The sequence below is a fragment of the Mauremys mutica genome, chromosome 6, assembly GCF_020497125.1.
Source record: "Mauremys mutica isolate MM-2020 ecotype Southern chromosome 6, ASM2049712v1, whole genome shotgun sequence".
Lineage (NCBI taxonomy): Eukaryota > Metazoa > Chordata > Testudines > Geoemydidae > Mauremys > Mauremys mutica.
In genome coordinates, this window is record NC_059077.1 from 11,835,563 (window position 1) to 11,848,902 (window position 13,340).

General features: G+C 44.1%; 1 protein-coding gene across 4 annotated transcripts in view; it reads left to right on the top strand.

The window, feature by feature from the left end:
* The window catches only part of LOC123373371 (urea transporter 2-like), a 40,554-nt gene that overhangs the window by 12,004 nt on the left and 15,210 nt on the right, over window positions 1–13,340 (top strand). For 2 of the 4 annotated variants that reach the window (XM_045022385.1, XM_045022384.1), the window contains exons 2-4: window positions 6,482–6,552; window positions 11,968–12,127; window positions 12,869–13,058. In XM_045022385.1, coding sequence (XP_044878320.1) covers window positions 11,983–12,127; window positions 12,869–13,058 — 335 coding nt within the window. In that variant the 5' untranslated portion in view covers window positions 6,482–6,552; window positions 11,968–11,982. Of the gene's footprint in view, window positions 1–6,481; window positions 6,553–8,544; window positions 8,724–11,967; window positions 12,128–12,868; window positions 13,059–13,340 lie in introns of all 4 variants that reach the window. The other 2 variants (XM_045022383.1, XM_045022386.1) reach the window with 2 other exon arrangements.

Below are 13,340 nucleotides of genomic sequence, written 5' to 3' on the forward strand. Positions count from 1 at the left end.
GGCTTAATTGTGCTGGGGCTCAGCCCCAGCGCCTCTCAGCTTGGCAGGTCATAGCCCGGCACCTCTGGGCTTGTGGCGTCAGTTATGAAAGCAAAAGAATTGCTTGGGCCCAGCCCCTAATTGCTTGAGCCCCTTCTTTCATTACAAATTAAGCATTGAGCAAATTCTGTGAGTGGGTCCCAGCCTACCAGGGTGCAGCCCTTCAGAACTTAGATTCTGTACTGCAGTGGGATAAAAAGGTAAGTCCCCCCTTCCCTCCCCCGGGAAGGAATTCCTCCAGGACACTCCTCTGGAGCACCATCAATTAATAGTCCCATGCTTGCAAAGGTGAGGGGGTCTTTAAGAGGCCAGACTGCAGTTTGCTGCTCTCAGCAGCCAGCGGCTGTGTTAAACTAGGACTAGATACTGGCCCGGCATTACAGTTTCACGTGTCCCAAGCCCACCAGACATCTGAAACGTGTCCCGGCCCACTGCACAGCCAATGCGTGTTTTTCACAGAGGCTCTACTGCTTTTCAACTCCCGTTCAGTACTCTGCAAGCCTAAGCAATAGGGTTTTCTCTGCCGTGATAGATGGCCCTGAGTGAACACGGCTGAAATGGCTGGGTCCTTGGTTGCTACAAATAGTCCAGAAAGTTTTATATAATATGGGGCATGGGGGACTGGAGCTGGTGTCACCTCTTTGAAATGATACACTGCCTGGATTTGCTGGAGGCTCCATTCCCATTCTAGCTTTTTCTGCTGCAGCAGGGAGCGGGGTGTGTGCTGCAAAGGCTGAGGTAGTTAGGGACAAAAATCCCAACAAAAGCGTGTCAAGCTGAGTGCTGTTTCTGAGGTAGGACGGGGCAGCTCCAAAAATCACTTTAATATTTTGTTTGTCTTGAGCAGTTTCCCAAACTTGGGACACTGCTTGTGCAGGGAAAGCCCCGGGCGGGCCTGGCCAGTTTGTTTACCTGCCGCATCTGCAGGTCCAGCCAATCGCGGCTCCCACTGGCCGCGATTCGCCGCTCCCATTGGGAGCTGCTGGAAGCAGCGTGGGCCGAGGGACATTACTGGCCACTGCTTCCAGCAGCTCCCATCGGCCTGGAGCAGTGAACCGCAGCCAGTGGGAGACGCGATTGGCTGGACCTGCGGACGCGGCAGGTAAACAAACCGGCCGGCCCAGCAGGGGCTTTCCTTACACAAGCGGCGGAACAAGTTTGGGAAACACTGACTTAGAGCTTGCTGGCTGGGTTGCAGGGTTACTCCCAGGAAGGAAACCTCCTGCTTCACTATCATGACTCCTCTCTGGAGCCCTCATGGGACTTTAATTAAGTTGTATGTTTTGTTTACATTTCTTTTACCCCTGCATATGCTGTAGGGAAATGTACATTCCTCCATAATTTACCATACACTGTTTATTTGCTGTAAGATTATAATAGCCATAGCAATATTCACATGAAGTATAACTGCTTATTTTGTGCTCACAGAATTTCCATAAACCCTTATCAACATGACTGTCTGATTACCCAGAGTCACCTTAAGGCCCAGTGTTCCTAATTGCCAGGGCCGGCTCCAGACCCCAGCGCGCCAAGCGTGCGCTTGGGGCGGCATTTTGCCGGGAGGGCGGCAGGTGGCTCCGGCGGACCTCCCGCAGGCATGACTGCGGAGGGTCCACTGGTCCCGCGGCTTCGGTGGAGCATTCGCAGGCGTGCCTGCGGGAGGTCCAACAAAGCCGCGGGACCGGCGGACCCTCCGCAGACACGTCTGCAAGAGGTCCCCCGGAGCCGCGGGACCGGCGACCGCCAGAGCGCCCTGCACTGCGCGCCGCCCTGCTTGGGGCAGCGGAATTCCTAGAGCTGCCCCTGCTAATTGCATCGCCTGTGTACCTCACCCCTGCCATTGCTCCAGAGGGGCACTGTTGTTTTAATTTTTCATTCTTCTCCTGCAGCTCTGAACTGCTGTTTTATTACTGAAAAAGGATTCAGAGTCTCTCCCCGCTCTCCTGGGTCTGGCTGCCCCTGCCACAGCCATGACTGAGCCACTGAACTTTATAAAAACACTGAGATACCCAAAGGGTTAAATGCTAAGTAACAAAGCCAAACAACACTAGCTACCTGTGTTTGGCAAAAAGTGTCTATCAGTGTTGCAACTTTGAATGAAAGATTCAAGTGGATTTTTAGTGGCATTGTTAAAAAAGCCAATTCATTTTAAACATACAAAATGGGGTTTTGATTGATGTGTTGCTTTGGGTCCTTAAAAGCTTACATATTTACACAAATAGAGTTTCACATTAAAAATATTTTTTTTGCTTAACATCCCTGGCTCCACTCTAATTATTTTTACACTGTTGTTCCCAGATTACTTGCCCTTCTTCTACATTCAGAGGCAGTCAAGTTTCAATGGAAAACCCTGATTTCCTTTTAGTGACTTTGACGAAATCGTCCATAGTCAAATGACACGAATCAGACTGTCTCTCTGCCTGCAGCCGCCATTTACGATTGTTTATTTACAGGCGATTCCTTTCGGAAAAGGCCCCATTTTCCTTCAGAACAGCTGGAAAGATTCCTGGGGACAAAAGCATAGTGGTGGTCATTCCTCGCCTCCCGCAACCTCTCCACTCCCTTCCCGTATAATTTGTTTGCCTGCCAGGGCTCCACCTGGCATGACTGTCCCGAGTTGTACTGCCATAACTGGGTTTTATTATCAAACCAACCATTCTCTTCTTATAACACTTTCACTCTACTATTTCCACAACCCCCAAATCATTAATTCCCTCCAAACTCTGTAGTGTTAACTTGTGCAAAAGCTCCTTTTAACTCCTCACTCTCTTTCCTTAAATCTCTTACTTGTCTCCCACAGAGACACACAGGGTACGTCTACACTACGGGACTATTCCGAATTTGCATAAACCGGTTTTGTAAAACAGATTTTATAAAATCGAGTGCGCGCGGCCACACTAAACACATTAAATCGGTGGTGTGCGTCCATGGTCCGAGGCTAGCGTCGATTTCTGGAGTGTTGCACTGTGGGTAGCTATCCCGTAGCTATCCCATAGTTCCCGCAGCCTCCCCCACCCCTTGGCATTTCCGGGTTGAGATCCCAGTGCCTGATGGGGCAAAAATCATTGTCGCGGGTGGTTCTGGGTAAATGTCGTCAGTCACTCCTTCCTCTGGGAAAGCAACGGCAGACAAGCATTTCGCGCCTTTTTTCCCTGGATTGCCCTGGCAGACGCCATAGCATGGCAATCATGGAGCCTGTTTTGCCTTTTGTGACTGTCACCGTATGTGTACTAGATGCCGCTGACAGAGGCGATTCAGCAGCGCTACACAGCAGCATGCTTTTGCTTTTGCTTTTGCATGACAGCAGAGATGGTTATCAGCCATACTGCACCATCTACCAATCCATAAATTAGTAATAAGATGATCATGGCTACCAGTCCTTTTGCACTGTTCCATTTGCTGCTGTCATAAGTGCCCCTGGCTGCTCTTAGCCAGGGGCGCAAAAGCCAAAATTGGGAATGACTCCCTGAATCAATCCCTCCTTTTTGGTATCTAAAAATAGAATCAGTCCTGCCTAGAATATGGGCAAGTGTACTAGAGAACCACTGTATCAGAGAACCAGAGAGCACAGCTGCTCTGTGTCAGATCCTGCAGAAATTATGAGCTGTATGCTATTCACAGGGGGTGCTCCTGCAACAACCCCACCTGTTCATTTCATTCTTCCCCCAGCCTTCATGGGCTACCGTAGCATTGTCCCCCCACTTGTGTGATGAAGTAATAAAGAATGCAGGAATAAGACACAGTGACTTGTTAGTGAAGGCAGCCTCCAGCTGCTATGATAGTCCAGACAGGACAGTAAGGAGTGTGTAGGAGAGGAGCCCAGCATCCCTCTGCTAGTTCAGGGGCACGTGAATCTTTTCTTTACACATGAAGGGTGGGGGCTGATGGAGCTCAGCCCCCTGTTGCTATGACGATGATGGATATCAGCCATACTGCACCATCTACCAGGAAAAATTAGGACCAGGCACCCTTGATCGACCTGACAGATGCTAGTACGCATGGTTACCAGTCCTTTTGCACTGCCCCATGTGCTAATAGGCTGATGATGACGATGGGTATCAATCTTATTGTACCATCAGCCACCCATGGCGGGGGGAGCAAGGATGTTGGTGTTGAGTGCTGCACCATCCCGTCTATCTGCAGCATTCAGTAAAGATAGGGTGACATGTAAGAGTCAAGACAGGATTGTTTTCCCTTTCACTTCTGGGGGTGGGTGGGGGGGTGCGTAAATTGCCTAGCTATGCCCTGACCCACCGCGGACACTGTTTTTGACCCTAGAAGCATTTGGCGCTCAGCCAAGAATGCAAATGCTTTTCAGAGACTGCAGGAACTGTGGGATAGCTTGAGTCCTCCAGTCCATGAGCGTCCATTTGATTCTTTGGCTTTCCGTTACGCTTGCCACGCAGCAGTGCGCTGAGTCCCTGCTATGGCGTCTGTCTGGAGATATTTAAAAAATGATTTTGAATTTCGTCTTCTGTAACGGAGCGCTGATAGAACAGATTTGCCTGCCCTTACAGCGATCACGTCCGCATCGTCCATGCTGGAGCTCTTTCTTTATTTTGATTTTTAACTGCATCACCACCCGTGCTGATCGGAGCTCCACGCTGGGCAAACAGGAAATATTCAAAAGTTCGCGGGGCTTTTCCTGTCTACCTGGCCACTGCATCCGAGTTCAGATTGCTGTCCAGAGCGGTCAGTGGTGCACTGTGGGATACCGCCCGGAGGCCAATACCGTCGATCAGCGGCCACACTAACCCTAATCCGATATGGTAATACCGATACTAGCGCTACTCCTCTCGTTAGGGAGGAGTACAGAAACCGGTTTAAAGAGCCATTAAAATCGATATAAGGTGCCTCCTAGTGTGGACGGTTGTGGCGTTAAATCGGTTTTACACTCCTAAAACCGGTTTAAACGCGTAGTGTAGACCAGGCCTTCACCAGACGATTTCTCTCAGCGGCACTGAACTTATTTCTGGGCTTTTTTGCACGGCAGACTTAGCCACCGCGTACAGTCCCTGAAACACAGTTCCCTTAATCTGTGCTTTCTTTACCTTCGGATTGCTTAAGAAGGCAGTATTGATATTTGTCTCCAGGGTCACCCAAGGGTCTTATTCTTTAAAATTTCAGCGGCATTTAATGGACCGCTGTTGTGCTCTGCCAATAATGTATCTATTTACAGCATTCACCAGACCTTTGCAGGGTTCTTTCAGCAGACCTCAGCCATGCTCTGCCAGGCATTCTTTTACAACGGTATCCAAAGTCCCTCCCTCTGTTCCCCTGGTGTTACTGAATTTCTCTTTAGGAGAGAATTCTATATGGCCCCTGAGGATAGATCCCTACCCCTTCACTCTGGGGGTTTGCAGCACCTGAAATTCATGTCTGCGGTCCCTTCATGTATCACCAAAATGTTGGCATAATGAATAATATGAGACATCACCAACCACGAATTTAACCATAAATTCTTATATTAAATCCAAAGCCCAAATGGTACTTTATGCAGTTGCTCTAAACATGTCTAATAGCCTAAAAATAAGCAGTCACCACACCCAATATAGTATTCTTAAGTTTGTGAGCAGTATACTTACAAATAGGCCAAACCTAGGGATGACCATCTCATTCTGGCGTATTCCAGCATGATCAGGTAGGGTCTGACCAAGAACCTACAGTTTCATGGCTCCCTTTATACTCTTCAGCTAACTTGTTTGTTTTAGCAAAAACCCAGTTTGAAGCAGTTTATCCTTGCTAAGTCCCTTCCTCCAAGGCCTTCCTTTCTTATTTCTCTCCCCATCCTTGCTTGCTTTGGGCTTGTTTCTTTGAAGACAATTTCCCTTTGTCTTGTTAATGCAGCTCTTTATTTTATTCGTGAGTTTTGGAATCATACCTCTTTCCCACATTCCAAGTAACATTCGTTATTATTCTCACGGCCTTCTTTTACTTGCTGGTTGGGGCCTTCTCCCTACTAGCCACAAACGATAATGCAAATAGGTTATTTTCTTAACCAAACGCAAGCTAACTCTAATTTTCTAATTGCGCATTTATCCTACACAGTGGAGCATGTCTAACAAGCATAATAAATGCATTAGAAGCTTGCCAACATTTGGGATTGTGTGCGTGCACACACGCATGCACATCACAAAATATGCATTTTGTACTTAATATTGAGCAACATGAACCTTAGATACATGGGAACAGATCTTAATCAATGTCAATGGAGCTGCATTTATTTATGCCAGCTCAAAATCTTTCACAATAACAATCCTGGAAGAAGTCAGATATAATGAATGTAACTGAATGCGGAAATCTGCTGGAATAAAAAAGGACCGCACGGGGCTTTAAATCCTCTTAAAATTATACAGAAACTTGAAAATCCTCAGGGTCACATTGGCAACAAGAGAAATTCTAGTGTAGAGAAGAGAATACCTGATTACTTTTCTATCTGCAGACTCGTAGGTGAAAATCAACTCCCTCCTCCCCCCCAAACACACAGGAGAGAAGTTGGAATCAGCATTATCTGTGAGTATTGAGCTAATAATTCCAATGAAAGTCTCTGGTCCTTTACCAGCTACAAGTAGATACAAGTAAATAGAAGTAGTGTATTATAATGTATATTTTCTAATTAATGGAGTCCTAGATGTACCATTTTATTTCAACATGTGAAATAATATTTACAGCCCATGCCAGCTGTTCCAAGATTCAAACCCCAGCATCCACTTCACCACTCTTCAGCTTTAGTGGGTCATTACTGTAGGTGTGGTGGCAGCAGAATGCTATGGTTGCAATGTACAGCAGAATGGAATTGACTTGATTTGGGGAGAGGATATATTTATGCAATACCCAGAGCTCCATTATAAGACATGTTGGCTCTGGATAGATGAGAGAGAACAATCAACTGGCTTCTCATTCACTGAAGAAGAATCACTGCTGTAGCTTAATTTTTGTACATCTGAAATTCATGTAGGTTTTTTTTTCTTTCCAACAGGCTATTTCATTATAACGATGAAATATTTTAACTAAACAGTATTGTTCTTCTAAAGGCTATAATTTACTTAAGGCTACAGTGAGATATCTTATCTGACAGCTCAAAATTCTCAAGGCAAGAGGAATCAAAAAAAAGCAGTTGGAATTATTGGATAATGTAAACAATGCACCTACTTTGTGTAAATCAGCAGTAAATAGAGTAACTCTGTGATGTGACAGGTCAGAATTTGACAGGACAGTTCCTTGCATCCTGATCGCTTTCTAAATGCAGTTCTTGGGTGTTTCTCTCTCATTCTTGAGCTGTATAAAATAAAAGTTGGAGCAGACCCATACATGGAATTGTATCATGTTCAAAATGAAACTCCCACAAAATACACATCAGGAATATTCCTTAGCTCATCTACTTTCATTGTAGGTTCTATAGATCAATCAGCAGATTTTTTTTAAATGGTTTCATACCAAACCAGTAGGGAGCACATGTTATAAATTGTCATTGTAGATCCATAGAGACTAATGGAGTTACTCTGGAGTTACAGGGGCATAATCAAGAAAATAATTTAACCCTTAACTGAAATCTTAGCGCACACACACACACACACACACACACAAATTTCACAGAATCATGAGAACTCAGAGACAAAAGAAATTGAAGCCAATTATTCCAGTCACATGTCACTGTAGAATTGTCCCCTGGTGTACATTTTCTAGTTCCTCCCCACCTCTAATTTAAAATACTCTTTAGAAGAGTGGAAATCAATGTTAATTTTACTTTAATAGCATATTTATTTTTTAAAGAACGAACTGCGGGCCTGAGTAACTACTATGAATTCAAGAGACTTACTCCAGATTTACTCCCATGTAACCTACATCAGAATGTGGCCCTGTGAGCACATTTTTCAACATAAGATTTCATGTCATTACCTTATAGTATCGTAGACTGCAATGAAAACCTCTGTAAGTCTGCCGTTTCATTAAAAACATTCAAAAATCTCCTCTGTCAGCCTCAATTTTTCAATGGGTCAGATCTCACTTCAGCTTTCCTTTGAGCACTAGATGGAATCATCACATTTTAGCTTACACCTTGCAGGTTGTACAGAGTTCTCTGTCCTTTTGGGTAGGGGCAGGGTTGTTGCTGAGGGAGTAGGAGAGAGGCTCATCTTGTTCTTTATTAATATATTTGTTTATAAGAATATAAAGACCAAATCATACAAGACTCTTGGGCAAAATAAGCTGATTTCCCCATCCTCCGGCAGCAAGCATACTGCTAATATCATGACAAGAAAGCCGAGATACATTACATAGCTATTTTGATAGATGAGCCATTACATACAAGAATAAGCCAGTAATTCGGAAGCCAGGCTGTGATCTTGCATCATTTAAGTCAATGAGAACAGGATCTGGCCCTTAATAATCCCATGACCCTTCCTGAGATTAATCATGAACTCTGCCTATTGCAAGCCATGCTGCTGTGGGCATGTTTCCTACTGATTTCCTTATGCTTACCCTTTATCACACATGACACGCTAGGAAGAATGAACAGCTGTGCTCTGAGCGATGTTTGTGACATCTCCAGTAGGCCCCTCTCGGCCGACTCGCCTCTTGATGGACACAGGCCTAACGAATCTGAGTGTAAGCACCACCTCTGGCCAGCACACTCTCCAGACCTCCCAGCAAGAGTGCCGCTTTTGGATATGCTGGAAGACCAGGTAGGCATAGCTTTAATGCAGCCTTCTTCTGAGGATGAAGTTCAGGCCAGAACAGTGGAAGGGCACGTCCAAACAAATGTCACATTCTCCTCTCACTTTGCCTCACTGCCCCTCACAGAGAACTGAGGCAATTTCTCCTCTCAATTAGGCCCATGAAAATCCAGAGCAATTCCACTCAATTCAGTGGAGTCCCCCCGATTTACACCTGCATAGCGGAGAGCAGAATTTGTCCCATAAGATCATTGTGTTTAAACTAATTGACTGTCCCCTTAAGCGTTTCAGAATACATGAACTGACGAATAACATAATGACTAGGTCCTCTTGGCATTCACACACACACTCTCTTACATTTAGAACTCTGTATCTCACTGAGGTTTAAAGGATTACTGTGCCAGCGTTAATCTATAGCCCAGGGCAAGTGTTCCTTTGAACAGAGAGGAAACTAGTGGAAGCTGCCCTATTCATTTTTTCATCACAGGGCAGGTTCTGCATAGAAAGTAAGCACCAATAAAGTTTAAATTTCGCTATTAATTTAGTCCCCTATTCAACAAAACACTTAAATCCCTTTTTGGTGTCAATGGAATAAGCCAAATCTTAAATTCCTTACTGAACAAGAATGGATTCATGCATGTACAGAGAGTTAAATATGTGCTATCTTGAATTTCGGCATTAAGCATGTACCATTTTCATCTCTACTATACAATTTACCTGACCAGGTATGCAGAACCTTCTTCACTGGGACATTATGTTCCCTACTGTGTAACATTTCCAAATTACTATGATGTAAACAATCTCAATTAGCTTTCCAGCTGCAAACCATTATACAGGCAATCGTAAAATCTGAGTGTTACAGCCTCATTGGCACATGCCTCGGTTTTGCTGCCAAGCAGTGTGGCAACCTTGTATTTCTCCGTGTGTTTTAAAAAACCCGTGCTGGACAGACCATTTTATTTAGCAAGTGTTTACAGCACAATCTCTTTCAGAGAAACCACTCGTGTTTCAGTTTGTCAATTGGGTCCTGCAAGGGACATCCCAGGTGATGTTCGTCAGTAACCCTATCAGTTGGCTTATCATGTACACAAATACCTAGTTACTCAATCAGAATGCAAGGAAGCACGTGAGGTATGCTAAGCGCTGAATACAGATTACATTTTTCTGCCAAACCCAAAACACACTTTCTATTGGTTTTATGAATTAGCCAATTTTTTTCTGCATAATAATTAACAGGGAAAAAATCATTCTTTTTTTTAAATGCTGAGTCATTTGTCTGTACATTCAACCATTGCCCACAAGCACTTTTCTTGGATGGAAAATTCCGATACTTGATTTTTTTATACTGGAAGTGGCCAAGTACACCCCCATTCTGAAATGAAAGATTTAAAAAATAATAAAAGTACAAAGCATTTGTTGCAGCGATTATGCCTAGGAAAGTGAGGAAGGTTAAACAAAACAAAAATGAGCAACAGAACCATTGAGATATGTATGTACAGGCCGTGCTGCACTGAGTAACCACATGATCTTATTACTGTCATCGTTTTCTTCCTTTTCGCTCCCCTTACTTGTCTGTTGATACCCCTTATTTGTTGGGTCCTGCACCTGAAGTAAGATTGTACGCTCTCCTGGGCAGGGATAACATCTGCACTTGTTTTGGTGCAGCACCTACACTAGCATAGTTTTGGTTTTTAAAAAAATAAAGTTATTTGTGTATGTCTGGGCAAAAATTGATTTTTATACTTTTTTTCAAAGTTGTGCCATGGTCTATGGCAGTAAACTGGTGGCCAGTGTGTGCATGTAACCATGTGTTCCTCCAGACTGAGTCAGAACTGCTCAGATGTGTGTTATAGGCCCTAAACTGCTACACCTAAGGGAGATTCTCCTTAATGTAAGCAATAGGGCCTGTACTTTTGGAGCATGAGTTCTATCCCTACTGCTGCCATGAAGCTCCAAATGACCATAATGTACAGCATAAGTCTAAATGGCTATAGACTTCTTATAATCTTTGTGTGTAAAATCTAGTGCCATATTTAAATTATCTACTCACAGTCTTACCAGTAGGGGTGCCCTACTACATTTTGCTTCCTGTGTAGGCAATAGTCCACCAATCAGAACAGATGTAGCTTTAGTTTGCCATTCACTGCAATGTCTTCTTTTCCTCAACAATTGGCCTGGATGGGTCCTATCGCTCAAAATAGTGAGTGAATTCCAATGAAAGCTTTGGGGATTTTGAGCTCATGGTGCTAAATTAGGAATTGCCCCCTAGGCACTTGAGACAAGATTTTCAAAAGTAATGTGTGCGATTAGGATCCTACATTCATAAAGTCTTTCCAATGACATCAACAGGTCTCGGATCGGGCCCCTAGTCTCTTAAATAAGTGCTGAGCACTTTAGAAAATCAGGCATTCAGGCCGAGATCCGCAAAGCCATTTAGATGCCTAACTCCCATTGATCTCCATGGGAAGTAGGCACCTACCTATCTTTGAGGATCTGCACCTAAGACCCTAATTCAGCCAAACATATAAGAAAAAGCTTATCTTTAAGCAAGGGAATAGTGGTGTTAGGCCTGTGTTTTTGTGCTTTGCTGTATTTGACTTCATTTAAGTGATTAAATATGGACATGTGGTCCTAACTTTAAGCACTCACTTTTGATGGTTGGAAGAAACAGCTAGACGAATTCAAACCAAAAATAAGGTGAAAAAAATGTTAGCAGTGAGTGTTCATATCCATTGGAACAGCTTCCCAAGGGATGTGGTGGATTCTCCATAACATGGAGTTTTGGGACTAAATCTTGGCTCCACTGACGTCAATGGCAAAACTCCCATTGTCTTCAATAGGGCCATGGTTTCACCCTTTAAATCAAGAATTGATTTAGTTTTAGAAGGTAGGTTGTAGCTGAACCACATGTTATTACTGAGTGAAACTATGGCCCGGATTATGCCTCAGGTCATTCTAGATGACCATGGTTCCTTCTGGCCTTCAGATTTAAGAAACTATGAAAATCTGGACCTTGGGTATTGTGGTGAGGGGCAATACAGAGAACCTGACAGAGATTAAAGACATGACCTTCTCAGCCAATGAAGAGCGATACTTTAAAGAAAAGCAGATAGTTCCATAGTAGTTAGTTCCACCTTCTCTCGAATTGCTCCCAGTTTCAGTGTGCAATAAATACTAAGTGGCAGAGGGAATAAATGACAGACATATTGGGGCATCGTAATGCATTGTCTCCTTTCCTGAATTTCCTTCAAAGGCTCTGAAAGCACCCATGGAGGGGGTTGAAGTCAAGAGAGAAACAAAAGGGGGAAAGAAAACACAAAACCAGACTCCAGTGAGAAAATGTGGGAAGGAAGTCTGCAAAGCCGTGGGCTATATCACAGGAGACATGAAACAGTTTGGAGTCTGGCTTCAAGGTAAGCCCATTTCAACTGAGCCAATTAGAGTACATCAGAAAAGCACTGGCTAATAAATAGCAACCAGTGTGTTCCATCTGTATTAACTAATTCAAGGATGATCTGGCTTACTAAACTGCAGAACAGAAATGATAATACTGAACCATTCCTACATTGTAGGGGAAATGCCCCCTTGTGCAAAAAGCCAGCCCAAGGCTCATCCACCACCCAAGTCCAGAGGGTGCATAAGCTGAAATTCACCCCATGTGCCAGCCCCTCCGCAGAGGAGGGGATTTCATCTTGGGAGCGTAACAGAGGATGTTTATTTCAATGTTGGGTCGTTCCTTGTCATGCTCCCCTTTCTTTCCATAGACTAATGTTTGTCATGCCCAAATGCCAGTGTGAAAATAAATCATTCATCCACGGATTTTGATCGCTCAATAAATCAACAGCGAGATACTCACCTAATCTGCCATCCAAGATGCAGACATCATACATAAGCCAGTTTGTATGAATCTGGCTCAGTATGCTTTAGAATAGGGAACTCTAACAGCTGCACTGTTAGTCTCAGTTAGGTTTTCAGCTGCAAACGATTTTACAGGCAATCATAAAATCTGAGTCGAGTTTTACAGCCTCGCTGATACAGGCCTTGGTTTTGCTGCCAAGAAATGTGGCAGCCTTGCATTTCTCCATGCATTTCCAGAAAACCATCCTGGACAGACCATCTCATTTATCAAGTGTTTACAATGTGATCTCTTTCAGATAAACCAGTCCCGTTTCAGTTTGTCGATTGGTTCCTGCGAGGGATATCCCAGGTGATGTTTGTCAATAACCCTCTCAGTGGGCTTATCATGATAGTTGGGTTCCTTGTCCAGAATCGTTGGTGGACGATCACAGGCTGTTTAGGAACAGTTGTCTCAATGTTAACAGCGCTTCTTCTGAATCAGGACAGGTAGGTTTGTCTTGTGATTTAAAATATTGTGATAAGTGAGAAATAAGATCCACGTTCAAATATCTGGCCTTTGATGTGCTGAGTAGCTAGTATTGCCTTAGCTTAACATATCAATAGAAAGAAAATGTGCTTCCTAACCTATTCTTATATAGGTTGTTATACTCTGAAACATAACCGCGGGGGAATGCTGTCTTCACTAAGAAATACATTTTTCCTACACCTTCAAGACCCGAGTTCATGAAATCCTAACTGAGGCAAAACAAGCCCAGGAGTTAGGATATG